We start from the raw sequence: 16,749 nt of genomic DNA, 5'->3' as shown, positions 1-16,749 counted from the left end.
ACAGAGAATTACACATAACATTTCTCCATATAGGAATACAGATAATTAGATCTTATTGAAGCCCTTAAAGAGGCAAATTTAAAAATAAGAGTTTTCTTTCTTTCCCCTCTGTTTCTTATTTACCTTTTCATGTTTCTCTTGGTTTTTGTGGTTAGATATCAAACTTTCCATTTAGTCCTGGTCTTTTCTGTGCAAATACTTGGACATCTTCTATCTTGTTGAATGTCCATACTTTCACCTGGAAGTATATAGTCAGTTTTGATGGGTAGGTGATCCTTGGTTGTAGACCCAGTTCTCTTGCCTTTCTGAACATCATATTCCAAGCCTTGCGGTCTTTTAGCATAGAGGCTGCCAGATCCTGTGTGATCCTGATTGGTGCTTCTTGATATCTGAATTGTCTCTTTCTGGCTTCTTGTAAAATTTTTTCTTTTACTTGGAAGCTCTTGAATTTGGCTATTATATTCCTGGGTGTTGTCTTTTCAGGGTTTAATGTAGAGGGTGATCTATGGATCCTTTCAATGTCTATATTGCCCTCTTGTAGAACTTCAGGACAATTTTGCTGAATAATTTCTTTTAGTATGGAGTCCAAATTTCTATTAATTTCTGTTTTTTCAGGAAGACCAATGATTCTCAAATTATCTCTTCTAGACATGTTTTCTTGATCTGTCAATTTATCAGTGAGATATTTCATGTTTTCTTCTATTTTATCAGTCTTTTGACTTTGCTTTACTTGTTCTTCTTGTCTTGAGAGATCATTGGCTTCTACTTGCCCAATTCTTGTCTTTAGAGACTGGTTTTCTGCTATATGCTTTTGATTTTCCTTTTCGATTTGGTCTATCCTGTTTTCCAACTGTTTGATTTTGGTCTCCAATTTGCTTATCAATTCTTTTGATTTGGGGGCATCTTTTCCTAATTGCCCAATTCTAGCCTTTAGAGACTGGTTTTCGGCTATAATCTTTTGGTTTTCCTTTTGAATCTGGTCTGTTTGTTTCTTCAAGCTTTCCAGCTGGTCATTTCTGGTCTTTATTTTGCTTATCAATTCATTTGATTTCTGAGCCTCACTTTCTAATTGTGAAATTTTGCCTTTTAAACTGTTATTTTCTTGCCAGATTCCTTCCATCTTTCTCATAATCTCAGATTCAAACTCTTCGAGAGCTTGTTACCAGTTTTCACTTTTTGGGAAGGTTTAGATATGATTACTTGTTTGTTCTCCTCTGCTGCTTGCTCTGTTGTCTGGATTTTTTCTGTGTAAAAGTTGTCCAGTGTTAAAGATTTCTTCTTGATCTTTCTCTTCTGAGGTTCTTGTCTCTGGCTTGCCATTGTGAGCCTCGTGCCCTCTCAGCTTTATCCTCACGCCCACGGTCTGTCTGTGCTCTTTAGACTCCTGAGGTCTCAGGTCTAGTTGTTCTCAGGGTCAAGCCTCCTTGTGGTCCCCTTGCTTGTTCCTCTGCCCAAAGTTCCTTTAACAGTCTCAGGGCGCTGCTTCCACAGTCATACACCCCTCTGCACTGGGTCCCCACTCATGGTCCACGCCTGCGCTCAGAATCCCAGTCTGCAGGTGCAACCACATCTGAGCTCAGGGTCTGTGTTCAAAGTCTGTGCATTCTTTAGCCTCTTGGGGTCTTAAGTCTTGCTGCTCTCAGGAACAGGCCCTAGTGACCCCAGGTAGCTGCCAAGGACTTAATGGGTGCCCTAAATTTGCTCTAACTCTTGTGAGCTGGCTTTGGCCCTGTAGATGGTGTGTGGGGGGGGAAGGGAGTTGTTCAGCTTGTGTTTTAGTGAGGGTTATTTCACCCCCTTATAGCATGGAAATGCCCCAATCCCATGTACCTTCAACGCTGGGCCCTGTTGTAGGGTCTCTTCTTTCGTCTAGATTTGTTTTTATGTCCCCTTGAGGAGTCCTATATGTGTGGATTAGGAGAGGTTAAGCAGCTGCTTTTTATTCTGCTGCCATCTTTACCTGGAAGCCACCATCATATCTTCTGCAAAGAGTGATACTTTAGTTTCCTCATTGCTGGCTTTAACTTCAATTACTTTTTCTTATATAGTATTTCTAGTACAATATTAAATAATAGTGGTGGCCATCCTTGCTTCACTCTGATCTTATTGGAAAGGCTTCTAACTTATCCCCATTGTAGATAATATTTGTTGATGGTTTTAGATGCATGTTACTTATTATTTTAAGGAAAGGGCCATTTATTACTATGCTTTCTAGAGTTATTAAAAATAGGAATGGATGTATTTTATCAAAGGCTTTTTCTGCATCCATTGAGTTAATAATGTGACTTTTGTTAGTTTGGTTATTGATATAGTCATTGATGCCGATTGTTTTCCTCCTATTAAAAACCAGCCTTGCATTCCTGGTATAAATCCTGCCTGGTCATAGTGAATGATCATTGTGATTTAGTAGTCTTTTTGCTAGTATTTTATTTAAAATTTTTGCATTGATAGTCATTAAGGAAATTGGTTTGTAATGTTCTTTCACTGTTTTTGATCTTCCTGGCTTAATTATCAGCACCATATTTGTGACATAAAAATAATTTGATAGAACTCCTTTTTTGCTTATTTCATCAAATAGTTTATATAGTATTGGGATTAATTGTTCTTTAAATGTTTGAGAGAATGCACTTGTAAATCTATCTGACCCTGGGGATTCTTTTCTAGGGATTTCATTGATTGCTTGTTCAATTCTTTTCCTGAGATGGGATTAAGTATTCTATTCCCTTTTTTGCTAATCTGGGCAATTTACATTTTTGTAAATATTCATCTTTTTCACCTAGATTGTCAGATTTGTTGTCATATACTTGGTGCAAAATAGTTTTCAATGATTTCTTTAATTTCTCTTCATTGGAAGTAAATTTATCCTTTTCATTTTTGATACTGATAATTTGCTGTTCTTTTTTCCTTTTAAAAATAAAATTAACCAGTTCTTTATCTGTTTTATTTATTTTTTCATAAAATCAATTTCCACTCTTATTTATTAGTTTAATAGTTTTCTTACTATTGTAAGGGGGGGGAGAAAGAGGTTTTTATTGGGTAAATATTAAAAGGTTGGTTGCCAGGGGATTGAACAATTATCAGCCCTCAATTAAAGAATAACTTTAAGTTAAAATCACTTTTACAGAAATTTATTTACAAATGAGAAGAGGAAGTAGAAATAAGGAAGTAAGAGAGAAGATAAGTTAGGATAAGTAATCTAACACAGTAAGTAATTTGCTCTGATCCTCTAGTTCAATCCAGGTAGATCTATTTTTTTTTAATTTTTTTTAAAAATAATTTTTTATTTTTAGAAAAAATTTCCCTGGTTACATAAGTCATGTTTTTACTTTACCCTTCACCCCCTTCAAACCCCCCCCCCATCCCCCGTCCCACCCTGTCCCCCCCGCCATAGCTAATTCGCATTTCCACTGGTGTGGTCAGTCAAGACTTATTTACACATTATTGATAGTTACATGGGTGTGGTCTTTTCAGGTCTACATCCCCAATCATGTTCTCATCAACCCAAGTGTCCAAGCAGTTGTTTTTCTTCTGTGTTTCTACTCCTGCAGTTCTTCCTCTGAATGTGGATTAGTGTTCCTTTCCATAAATCCCTCTGAATTGTCTTGGGTCATTGCATTGCTGCTAGTACAGATGTCCATTACATTCGATTTTACCATAATATATCAGGCTCTGTGTACAGTGTTCTTATGGCTCTGCTCCTTTCACTCTGCATCAATTCCAGGTCTTTCCAGTTCACATAGAATTCCCCCGTTTTATTATTCCTTTGAGCACAATAGTATTCCATCACCAACATATACCACAGTTTGTTCAGTCATTCCCCAATTGAAGGGCATACCCTTGCTTTCCAGTTTTTTCCCACCACAAAGAGCGCTGCTATAAATATTTTTGTGCAAGTCTGTTTATCTATGATCTCTTTGGGGTACAAACCCAAAAATGGTATGGCTGGATCAAAGGGCATTATCGCTCTTTGGGCATAGTTCCAAATTGCCCTCCAGAATGGTTGGATCAGTTCACAACTCCACCAGCAATGCATTAACGTCCCAGTTTTGCCATATCCCCTCCAACATTCATTACTTTCCTCTGCTATCATTTTAGCCAATCTGCTAGGCGTGAGGTGGTACCTCAGAGTTGTTTTGATTTGCATTTCTCTAATTATTAGAGATTTAGAACACTTTCTCATGTGCTTATTGATACTTTTGATTTCTTTATCTGAAAATTGCCTTTTCATGTCCCTTGCCCATTTATTATTTGGGGAATGGCTTGATTTTTTATACAATTGATTTAGCTCCTTGTATATTTGAGTAATTAGACCTCTGTCAGAATTTTTTGTTATAAAGATTTTTTCCCAGTTTGTTGTTTCCCTTCTGATTTTGGTTGCATTGTTTTCCCTTGTACAAAAACTTTTTAATTTAATATAATCAAACTTATTTATTTTACATTTTGTAATTTTCTCTAACTCTTGTTTGGTTTTAAAATCTTTCCTTTCCCAGAGATCTGACAAATATACTATTCTGTGTTCACCTAATTTACTTTTAGTTTCCTTCTTTATATTCAAGTCTTTCACCCATTCTGAATTCATCTTGGTGTATGGAGTGAGATGTTGAACCTAATCTCTCCCATATTGTTTTCCAATTTTCCCAGCAGTTTTTGTCAAATAGTGGATTTTTGTCCCAAAAGTGGGACTCTTTGGGTTTATCATACACTGTCTAGGTAGATCTAATTAACCATCAGTGGAGAGAAATCCAGCTTTGATCCCAAGGCCAGAAACTCAGAGGGTCAGAGGTCTGGAGGGCCCCAGAGGTGAATGAAGCAAAAGCTTCAGTCACAAAGTCTCTATTAAAAGGCAAGTTCCTTAAGAGAAGTTCAAGAAGATTCAGTCTTTACACTCACCAAGGGGAATGCCCCAGTCATGAACTAGCAGAGCTCCTTCTGGTCCCATTCACAAACCAGAAGAGAGGGCCCAGCTGACTGAGGTCTCTTTTTAAAGGGGCCTCCTTTGTGTCACTTCCTGTGGCCTCCTTTTAGTTTATGTGTCCAATCATAACAGACACTTTTCTTAGGACTGCCCTGGAGGCAGTCAGTAAATTCTGATTTGTTACTCTAGCACACATGGGTTACAGACCACCCAACTTGTGAGATGTTTTCATGTTTGCTGATTAAATCTAAAGATGGGCAAGGTAGATTTAATCTCATTATCACACTATTAATTTTACTAATTTCTCCTTTGACTTTTAGGATTTCCAATTTAGTCTTTAACTGGGGATTTGTTCTTTTTCCTGTTCTTTTAGTTGTATCTCCAGTTCATTGATATGTTTTCTCTCTATTTTATTGATATAAACATTCATAAATAGAAATTTTCTCCTAACTACTGCTTTGGCTGTATTCCATAAATTTTTTATGTTGTCTCCTCATTGTCATTCTCTTTAATGAAGTTATTGATTGCTCTTTGACCCACTCCTTTTTTAGATCTACATGATTTAGTTTCCAATTAATTTTTAATTTGTCTTTCTATGCACCCTTATTGATTTCTAATTTTTATTACATTATGATTTGAAAAGGATGCATTTATTATTTCTGCTTTTCTGTTTTTGGTTGTGAAGTTTTCATGCCCTAGTACATGATCAGTTTTTGTGTATGTACTCTGTACTGCTGAAAAGAAGGTATATTTCTTTTTATCCCCATTCAATTTTCTCTAGAGATCTTGTTTATTTTTTAGTTATATTTATCTAGTTCTGACAGGGGAAGATTGAGATCCTTCACTAATATAGTTTTACTGTCTATTTCCTCCTGAAGCTCATTTAATTTCTCCTTTAAAAATTTGGAGGCTATTGTGTTTGGCGTATATATTTAAAGTATTGCTATTACTTCATTGTCTATAGTACCTTTTAGAAAGATATAATTTCCTTCCTTATCTCTTTTAATTAGGCATATTTTTGTTTTAGCTTTGTCTGAGATTGTTATTACTGCTCCTGTTTTATGTACCTCAGTTGAAGCCCAATAGATTCTGCTCCATTTCCTTATCTTTACTCTGTGTGTGTCTATCAGCCTCAAATGTGTTTCTTGTAAACAATATATTGTCGGATTCTGATTTTTGTTTTTTATTTTATTTTATTTTTTTAAGGGTAGAGACATTAAAGCTTTATTTTTTTAAGGGCAGAAACATTTAAAGATTTGGAATCTTTTGTTTTTTGCCTCTGACCTTGTATGGGTTCTGGTTTTTAATCCACTCTGCTATTTGCCTCTGTTTATTGGGTGAATTCATTCCATTTACATTCATAGTTATGATTCCCATATGTATATTCTTCATTTTCCTCTTTTTATCCTGCATTTTCTTTCTTCTTTTACTCTGTTACTCCTGACAAGTATTTTGCTTTCAATTGCCACCCCCAACCACACAAATTATCCTTCCCTTATGTTACTCTGATCTCAATTCCCTCTTCTTATTCCCCTCTTACTTCTCCCAAAAGGTAAGAAAGGCTTCTATACCCCAGTGTGTATGGTTGTTATTCCCTCTTTGAACCAATTCCTATGAGAATAAGGTTTAAGCATTGACTATTACTTCCCTTATCCTCACCTCCATTGTAATATTTTTTTGCTTCTTTATGTGATATAATTTACCCCATTTTACCTCTCCCCTTTTCTCTCAGTGCAGTCCTCTTTTTCACTCCTTGATTTTTTCTATCATGACATCCTCAACAGTTTATTCCCATACCCTTTGTCTATATATGCTCCTTCTAACTGCTCAGCTGATAAAAACATTTGAGTTACAAATATTATTTTCCATGTAGGAATATAAAGAATTTGATCTTATTGACTTCTTTTAATTTTATCTTTCTTATTCACCTTTTTATGCTTCATTTGGATTTGGTGTTTGGACCTCAAAGTTTCTGTTTAGGTCTGGTCTTTTCATCTGGAATTTTTGGAAATCTCCTATTTTATTAAATGAGCATTTTTTTCCTTCTGAAAGAATACACTTAGTTTTGCTGGATAGGGAATTCTTTGTTGTAAACCTAGTTCCTTTGCCTTCCAGAGTATTCCATCATATCCCAAGCCTTTTGATCCATTAATGTAGAAGCTCATAAGTCCTGTGTAATTTTGACTGTGTTTCAATGGTATTTGAATTGTTTCTTTCTGACTGCTTGCAGTATTTTCCTCTTAGCTTGGGAGTTTTTTTAATTTGGCTATAATCTTCCTGGTATTTGTCATTAGGGGATTTATTATAGGAGGTGTTGATGGATTCTTTCAATTTCTATTTTACCCTCATGTTCAAGAATACTAGAGCAGTTTTCTTTGATACTTCCTTATTTATAACATCTAAGGGTTTTTTTGGGATCATGTCTTCCAGGTAGTCCATTAATTTTTGAATTGACTTTCCTGGATCTATTTCCCAAGTTTTTTTTTTTTTCAATGAAATATTTCAGATTTTCTTCTATTTTTTCATTCTTTTGATTTTGTTTTAGTTTCTTGATGTTTTATGAAGTTATTAATTTCTATTTGTCCAATTCTAATTTTTAAAAATGATATCTTCCATCAGCTTTTGAAACTCCTTTTCCATTTTGTCTGTTCTACTTATTACGGGACTCTTTTTTCCATTGAATTTTTGTGTCTCTTTTTGCATTTGACCAATTCTGCTTTTTAAACTTATTTTCTTTTTGCATTACTTTCATTTCTTTTCCCCACTTCTCTTCTACATATCTTGTTTGATTTTTAAATTCATTTTTGAGTTCTTCCAGAGCATATGATCAATTCCTATTTTTGGAGAAATGTTGCATATGACTATTTTGATTTCCCTTTTCCCTACTGAGTCTGTGCTTTGCTCTTCTTTGTCTCCTTCAAAATTTTCTATGGTTAGGTGTTTCTTTTTCTGTTTACTCATTCTCCCAGTTTTTTTTGTTTTGTTTTTGACTTTTGTCTTAAAGGTGGGCTCTGTTCTCTAGTAGAAGGGGCACTCAGTTAAACTTCAGTTTTTTCTTGCTGCTACTCTCAGATCTAGTTCTGGCTTTCTGTAAGTTTAATTTATTCCAATGTGGGCTGACAGCTCTGGAAGCCACCTCTCACTGCTGATCCAATCTCTTTTAGTGATGCCTGATGTTTTTCAGGGCTCAGAGGCCCTTTGTGCTGATTTTGGGGCTTTATTGCAGTCTTAAGCAGGGGCTCTGAGTCTTACCCTGGGCCTACACCAACTGGGGCATGCTGTGGATTGTCTTGTCCTGGGGCTTGGGGCCTCTGTTGCCAGTTTGGGCAGAGCTCTGGGCCTCCCCTTATGCTAACACCACCCAGGAACAGACCGGCTTGAGCTGGGGTTGTCATGGGTTTCGGATCTTCATTGCCAGCTTTGGCAGAGGCTCAGAGCATCCTCTGGGCTTATACAAGTTTGGCACACTATGAATTGCTGTATGATGGACCTTGCTGTGTGTCTGACCTGGCCAGGTGCTTGGGACTATTTTTCACTAGGGCCTGGGGCCTCACTATAAGCTTGCCCTAGGGCAGTGATAGCAAACCTTTTGGAGATAGTGTGCTTGTCCCCACCCTCCATCCCCTCAGAGACCTTGTGCCGTGCCCCACCCCCCACCAAGTGCCAAGTATCCACACACAGGGGAGGGAGGAAATACTCTCATTGGCTGCTGAGCAGAGAGGCAAGGGAGGTGAAAAAATGTCAGACACAGTGGAGTGGGAGAGGGGAACAGTTTTGTCTGAATTCCTCTGCCATTCAAGTAACAAACTGGGGCGGTGAGGGGGCTGCATGCCCACAGAGAGCTCTCTGCTTGCCATCTCTAACACCTGTGCCATAGGTGCACCATCACTGCCTTAGGGTTTGGAACTTTAAGAGGTGGATGTGGGATGCTCTTCTGTTTGATTAGACACATTATTGAGGTCTCAAAGTTGGCTTGTAGCCTAGTTTGGAACCTGGAGCAATAGGTGGAGGGTGGGTGGCTCATACTTTTCTGTGCACTGTTTTACGTTGGGCTCCCCTTTCACCCCTGTGAAACAGACCCTCTCTGCCTATCTTTCAAGTTGTTTTCTTCAAGAGATTACTTCACTCCATTTCATTGTTGCTTCAGTCATTTCAGTATTTGTTTTGAGGTGCTATTTTAAGGTTGGTTTGAGAAAATTTTCAGAGATTCCAGTTTTTTCTACTGTTATTCTGCCATTTTGGCTCCACCTCCCTTGATTTCTGTTAACTTTTAGGTTTTAGGAATATCAGTTCAAAATTCATTACATAATTTTTTGAAAAAATCATTTAAAACCATATTATAAGAGTTCATAATTTCATGGACCCTAATTAGTTTTATCACACTCTTAAGTTTTTACCCTTTTATCTTGCTCTTTCTTTTTTCTTTCAAAAGATTCTCATCATTTAGTAATGTAAGGTTGGAAAGACAAAGAATTATAAAAATGGATCACAAGAAACAGAAATCTTTCTAAAATCCTTATTTGTACACACAATCTTCTGAACACAGACCAAAACATGGATTCACAGAGACATAAAGCAGTTAACATTCTTCCATAACTCATGCACATACAAACACAGAAGAAAAGCATTCCATCTAGAGAGCTTAATTTAAAGCCGTTTTTGTCTTTGTTTTTAAAACCTTCTGTCTTAGAATCAATACTGTGTATTGGTTCCAAGGCAGAAGAGTGGTAAGGACTATGCAATTGGGATCAAGTGACTGACCAGGTTCAAATAGCTAGGTTAAGTCTGAAGCTATATTTGAAACCAGGATCTCTTGTCTCCAGGCCTGGTTCTCAATTCATTGAGCCACCTAGCTTCCCCTGCTTGCTTTGTTTTTAAACAATTTCATCCTGATCAAAGATTTCACCACCTTTTAGCCAATAGTCATAGGGGTTATTTTTTTTATCACCTATCATTAAAATTAAAGGATCCTTATGCAAAAATAACGGAGTTCTCTTGCCGACTGACAACTCCTAATGAAATCCATAGGGAATGGTTACCTCTTAGGGCAGTTTGAAATGTTCTTGTACAGAATTTCCAAGGCCTGTATTATTGCTTTATCAGGCTAATCCTGATGTTCTAAGGTACTTCTAAACAACACAACAGCCATAAAAAACCTCAACAGTAACCACATCGAAGAAAGTATCTTTGTTGTAGATAAGATGCCTTACTCAAACTTTCAGGTTTAAGCTACCTGAAGATCATTTTGATGGGACCAAAAACATTTTCAGAAGCTCACAAATAATAAATATCTTCATTATGGGGAAAAGGAATGAATATAATTCCATTCTTCCACATAGTTTTGAAACACTTTTTGGAAGCTTGAAATTTTTTCAGAATCCTTCGTTAGCTTCAAAATTTCAATTGGAGGTTTGTGTCTGTACCTATTTCTTTTTTTAAGAATTAATTAATTAATTTAGAATATTTTTCCATGGTTACATGGTCCATGTTCTTCCCCCCCATATTTTTCTCCCCCCTTCTGGAGCTGACAAGCAGTTCCCCTGGGTTATACATGTATCATTGTTCAAAACCTATTTCCTTGTTATTCATATTTGCAGTAGAGTGATCTTTTAATGCCAAAACCCCAATCACATCTCCATCAAACCACATGATCAATATGCTTTCATTCTGCATTTCTACTTCTATAGTTCTTTCTCTGGATGTGGATAGCATTCTTTCTCATAAGTCCTGGATCGTTGCATTGCTGCTGGTAGAAAAATTTATCACATTCCATTGTGCCATAATGTATCAGTCTCTGTGTACAATATTCTCCTGGTTCTGCTCCTTTCACTCTGTATCAATTCCTGGAGTTCATTCTAGTTCACATGGAATTCCTCCAGTTCATCATTTCTTTCAGCACAATAATATTCCATCACCATCAGATACCACAATTTGTTCAGCCATTCCCCAATTGAGGAATACCCCCTCATTTTCCAGTATTTTCCCATTATAAAAAACTTGGCTACAAATAATTTTTTCTTTGCCTATTTCTTTAAATGATTAAATTTAGGCTTCAGAGAGTTAATTATCAAGTGAATAAAAGGAAGAATTTCCTAAAAGATAGGGGTGTAAAAATAAATTGCCTTGGGAATGATGTCCTGAATATGATGTAAAACTGGGTGTCAAGACTTGAATTTTGATTTTCTTTTGAGGAATGTTTAAATAGAGAAAATTATTATTTTTGTGTTAGTTCTTCTTTGGCAACTGGTAATGTTCAAATGGAATCTAGATGATTATTTAAGGCATTTGTGCTTTGAATCATTGGTTGTACTAAGTGACCTTTAGAGTCCTATCTTACTCTGATTCTGATTCTATAAACTCAGTTTTCTTCACCCAAAGTAGTCAAACATTCAAAAGTCATTGTATAATACCATTAGGACTGAAAAGAACCTAAGAAGTACAACTTATTTTTGAGATGAAGAAAATAAAGCATAAAAACCTTATATGTTGAAATAAAATCTGCTGGCAAATTTTTCTACCTCTTCCTATTTTTAAATAACTTGACACCTTCTTAACTTAAAGCAAACTAAATAAATATATACTAAGAGACATCATGACACAATGGATAGAAAATTGACTTTGAAATCATTAAAGACGTATTCAATTCCCACAATTACATGTAGTAGTTGTATGACTATTTAAGGATGTAAAAACTTCTCAGTGTTCTAGGTCACTCTCTAAATTACACTCTATAAATTACAAAGAAGGTCCTAACTTTAATTGATTGAGGAAATTTTCTTACCTTAGAGTTCTCTGTAGCCAATCAAATCATTGGTCCTGTACATATCCTTAAATACAAAATTAACACAAGTTGTTTTTGGGGAAGAAGATTTAGGGTAATGAAGAAAGGCTTCAGGTAGGTAGTAGATTCCTTCTTGAAGGAATTTGAAGGAAACTAGAGATTTTAAGAGGCATACACAAGGAAGGATAGCTTCTTTAACTCACTCATTCACAAAAATTATTCCTTGCATCTCTCAGTTTGGGCTTTATAATAGACAATGGAAACCACATGAATAACTACTTTTGACCTAGGAAAAACTGCCCCCCCCCAATTAATGTAAGGAGAAGATTGTGTCTTCAAAGAGCCAAAGGTAAACATTGTTTGCATTCATATATTCATTTTGTGTATTTATACTACTCATCCTAGGATTAAGCCAAATGTTCAAGCTGTCCTTAAGTTAAAATCCCGATAACTAGTTACAACTTTGCTATGCATATGTAGAACAATTAGGCATTGCCAATTTTGGGTAGATCTTAAGAAGAGGTGATCAAATATCCAATAATTTCCCTTTTATTTTAAATGTTTATTATAGTAATAAGAAAATTGATATTTTTGGTCATTTATTTGCTTCCATATTTCAATAAACTTTTTGGTAACAGTTTTCCTTTTTTTCTTTTTTTTTAACATTAGTATCCCAAAGGAATAACTGTTGAAGCATTTTCTGTTATTATTGCACAGTTGTTGGGCATCAGTCTGGGAATAAAATATGACAGCAAGAAATGCCGCTGTTTTAAATCTACCTGCGTAATGAGGCCAGAAGCAGTGTAAGATTTAAAAAAAAATTGTTTCTTGATTATGTTGTTTATTTTACTGCAAATATATTTTGTGTATAAAAAATCCAAGTGATTCCTAATTAATGATTATATCAGAAAAGACACACATTGACACCTTCCATATAAAATATACACTTGATTTAAGCATATTTATGAAGAGTCTGTTTATGATTTAAGCATAAAGGTCGGCTTTGCTTTCAAGTAATTAAGATGCAACATTTTAATTTAGAAGATAGATTAGGAAAGTAGTTCTAAGTAGGCTATTTGCATTTCAGAATGTATTTATCAGGATATCTTCAGAGATCAAATACAAGGGACAAATTCTATAGGAACTTTCTTCTTTTTTTTTTACAGTTGATGATAATCAAGCTCAGATGATAGGTCAGAAGCCAAAATGATCTTCTTAATGTGCTATGTACACTATAAGGAAATTACGTTAAAGAATAATAACATTATTTTCCTTCTTCAAGATTTTCCTTCTCATGATTTGCTTGGTTTAGATAAGAGTGAAGAGATAAATCAAAAGTGAAGAAAAATTATTTCTAGGATCCTCTTATGAGACCACTTGCTTACATAAACCTATTTAATATTTTTATATTGTGCCAGATAAATGGCTAATAATCTTTCCAAGAGTTAATAAAAGAAACAGATATGTCTCCTGGGAGGACAAAAATGTCTACACTGATAGCATTGTTAAAAGATTAAAATCATACTTGCAAGTATTACAGAGTTATGCAGAATTATAAAGAACATGAGACTTTAAAGAGATTTTAGTGACTATTTAATTCAACACTTTTATAAAAGGAATTTCAAGTATAGCATACCTGACAAGTAGACTTCCTAAAAACTAGCAAAGACTATAGATAAGGAGGAAGCAGTATGCCTTGACTCTCTCACAACTACTCCAAAAAAGATAAAACCAATCTCACAATTGGATGAATGTAATTGGGACTCCAAAGAGGAATAATACTAGTTCATTTTCCTTCCCAGGTCAATACAGAGAGACAAAAGCCCATTGACACTGGGGAGGAGAGCTTTCTAGCACTTGAATTAGGCTAGAACCTCCAGCTATATAATAGAGTAGGGAAGAAGATAAGATATTATCTGGCAATTATGTTGCTTTGATTCTGAGCAGAGTATTAAGCCACTCCAGCATGCCTGGGGTTAGAGCCTGTGGCTTTTTGGCATTGGGGAAAGGAGGGAAAACCAGAGCAGGGTCAAAAAATGAGCTCATAGGAAGGCCAGCACCTGTTATAAAGGAAATGTAGATTAGGGACAAGTTTATTTCTCTGTTTCTCTGACACTAAAACAGGATTTTAGATTAATCCCATAGATTTGGACTCTAGCCGACATCTAAATAACTATGGATCAGAAATCATAGGCTAGAGATGAGCCCTGAAGTTCTGTGACTGGACTTAAAAATTTTTCCAGTTAGCTCATGTAATTTAGGTTCAACAGCTCTGTTGTGGAGTTCCAACCAGGGGAAAGCACACAGTTGTGTTGTCTCACTCATTATGGGGTCAGAAGACTGACTAGATGCTCAGATCAGAAGGACTGAGATCAAGTTTCACACCTAGATCAGACCATATAGGGCATGTTGAAAGTTTATAGCTCTCTGACTTGAGCTACCTTGAAGAATATGGCCCAAAATGTCCGAGGAAATTAACCAAACAAAACTTCTACCATGTCTCCAGAAGTGTCCCAAAGCTAACCCTAATAAAATACCTAAAACAGGAAATAAAGCTAGAAGAATGAATAAATAAAAGACACTTTTGATAAGGAATATGGAGCCAAGGATGCCTAAGATAAATCCAGAAAAAATGAATTATTTAAAAAAAAGCTTCAAATAAAAACATGATTTGGCCAAAAAGTCCACCATAATCTTTAGAAGAAGTGAAATGAGAGTTAAAAATGATATTTTAAAATATTTAAGAGCTCTAAAGCACAGATGTTAAACTTGTGGCCTGTGGAATGCATGTAGGCCGTAAAATTCCTCATTGTGGCTGAAACTAGATTAAAATGTTATTGGCAAAATTTTAATAAAATAAATAAAAATGTAAAACAATATAGATAATGTTAATTTTTGGCTTTCCAAGTCATGATGAGCCCTAAAGGGATCCATTTCTATTTGAGTTTGATGCTATTCTATAGGAAAGATTTGGAAGAAGAATTACAATTGCAAAAGTTTACCAAGTAACAAGATTTCTGAAAGTTAGTTACTTTCCTAAAAGTTAACTTTAATTTATTCCAGAAGTTAATTACTTCATGTAACAATAAGAAATATTAAAATAAAGTAAAAAAACTGAAAAAATATAAGTAAAATGTAATGAATCTCTTTAGGGGAAAAAGACAAAGAGCTTGAATACTATATGTCATCAAATAATGACTGGAAACTGCCTACGTTCAACCAGAGGGAAAAACGAAAACAAAAATCCAATAGTCATTTCCTGAAATAAACTCCCAGGAATATCATGGCTAAAATCTAGAGCTACTATATAAGGAAAAAACAAATACTACAGTTAGTAAGAAAGCAAAAGGTCAAATACCAAGGAGCCACAAAATCAATATTATACAAGATTTGGCTCCTAACTGTTAAATGAGAGGAGAGCTTGGAACAAAATTATTCCAATAGGCAATGACAAAAACTAGACTTACAATGTAGGATCGCTTACCCAGAAAAGCTAAGTAAAATCCTAGAGAGGAAAAATAGACTTCTAATTAAAAAGAGGATTTCAAAGCATTCCTGATAAAAAGAGCAAAACTGAGTAGAAACCTTGAAATGCAGATACAAGAATCAATAGGCTCATAAGGAGATAAATATATTGGTATATAAGTAAATGTGGACAATACAATACAATACAGTACAGTACAATAGTAGCCCCAGCATAGTGCCTTTTAACAAAAGGGAATAGGCAATGATGAAATGTTTGTATTCTAATAGGAAGAAAAGAAGCATGTTCCTCATCCTTTTTCCCTCAGAATCCTAATTTTGTCAAGAATTATGAAGTCAAATGCGAGGGTCATGAGTAGTCTTGCTATGTTTAATGACCTTAAGAAAAAAGAAAAACAAGAAGAGTTAATGCTAGGAGAAGAATGAGAGAAAGTTACTATGTCATAATCATGTTGTACAAGAAGACTGAACAAATAAGGTCTAGGAGATATAGGCTGCACTAGCAGTTCCAAGGACCTAACAGACTTACAATAAAAACTACCTCCATATCCCAAACCCCTTCCTTTTTTCCAGGCACTGTGGAGACCCTGAGTTCAGGCTATGGAAGTTTGTCAGGGCTGTGACAGACAGATTCTGGGTGTAGCCATTCAGGAGGAAAAATACCAGATGGGTGCCATACCTTTCCAGCACCAGGGCTATAAAAATCTTAATTGTGCTAGGACAGACAAGAACAAAACCATAGTATTGATGGTACCAGGATAGAAAACCTATGATGCCAGTGTGGCAAAGCTTTGAACTTTTAGTGCTAGGGCAGAGAATGAAGGAACAGAGACGGGATACCAGGACAAGACACTGTGCATGTATGTGTTGTGGGATGGAGCATTGAGGGAACTCTGTAACACTTCATGATGCCTTTGGGAGAGTATCTAGTTGGGACTAGTTCTGGCTGTCCAAAAATCATACTTGGGGAAGAGACCTAGTCTGGTGAAGCATAAACTGCCCACCATAGGAGGAGGCTGAGATGCTTCCTCCAACTTCCAAAGAAACCACCATCAAAAAGTTCAGATTCATGAAGTAATTAAGGGAAAATCATGAAGAAGAAAAAGACTGAATTTAGGAAAGATCTCAGAAAGAAGAAAACTCAAGACATGGAACATAAGTGAATCAACATGAAAAACACTAACAATAGAAGGAAATATGGCCTCCAGATTTGAAATTTATAAAAATAATGAATAGGACTAGAAAGGGAGGAGAGGAAGTGGGAATCTATTTGACTGAGACGGGTAAAAAAAACCCAAGAAAATTATTGAACCAGATAAAATCAGATGAAAAAGGGAACTAATAAACAAAACCAGAAAGGGGTAATAAGAGGAAGGGGTCAAGGAGAAATGCACCAGTGGGAAAAGGCTTTCTTAAAGAATAAGATAAAGGAATATCATATTGCATTTATTGCACAAGAGGGAAAATAACTTTAAAAAGCCAATATCAGAGACAAAGGGAGGAAAATATAAACCTAACTCAATTTGAAATGTAAATGGTCCTATTCCATAAAATGAAAAGAAAAATTGGC

At 35.6% G+C, this 16,749-nt stretch overlaps 1 protein-coding gene across 1 annotated transcript in view; it reads left to right on the top strand.

Moving 5' to 3' along the window:
- LOC123233422 (disintegrin and metalloproteinase domain-containing protein 32-like) overlaps window positions 1-16,749 on the top strand; it is a 131,263-nt gene that overhangs the window by 51,691 nt on the left and 62,823 nt on the right. The window contains exon 11 of the mRNA XM_044659536.1: window positions 12,366-12,499. Coding sequence (XP_044515471.1) covers window positions 12,366-12,499 — 134 coding nt within the window. The remainder of the gene's footprint in view (window positions 1-12,365; window positions 12,500-16,749) is intronic.

The sequence above is a fragment of the Gracilinanus agilis genome, chromosome 2 (assembly GCF_016433145.1).
Source record: "Gracilinanus agilis isolate LMUSP501 chromosome 2, AgileGrace, whole genome shotgun sequence".
NCBI classification, from domain to species: domain Eukaryota; kingdom Metazoa; phylum Chordata; class Mammalia; order Didelphimorphia; family Didelphidae; genus Gracilinanus; species Gracilinanus agilis.
Note: the sequence above shows the minus strand (reverse complement) of the source record. Positions and strands in the feature narration are given on the sequence as shown.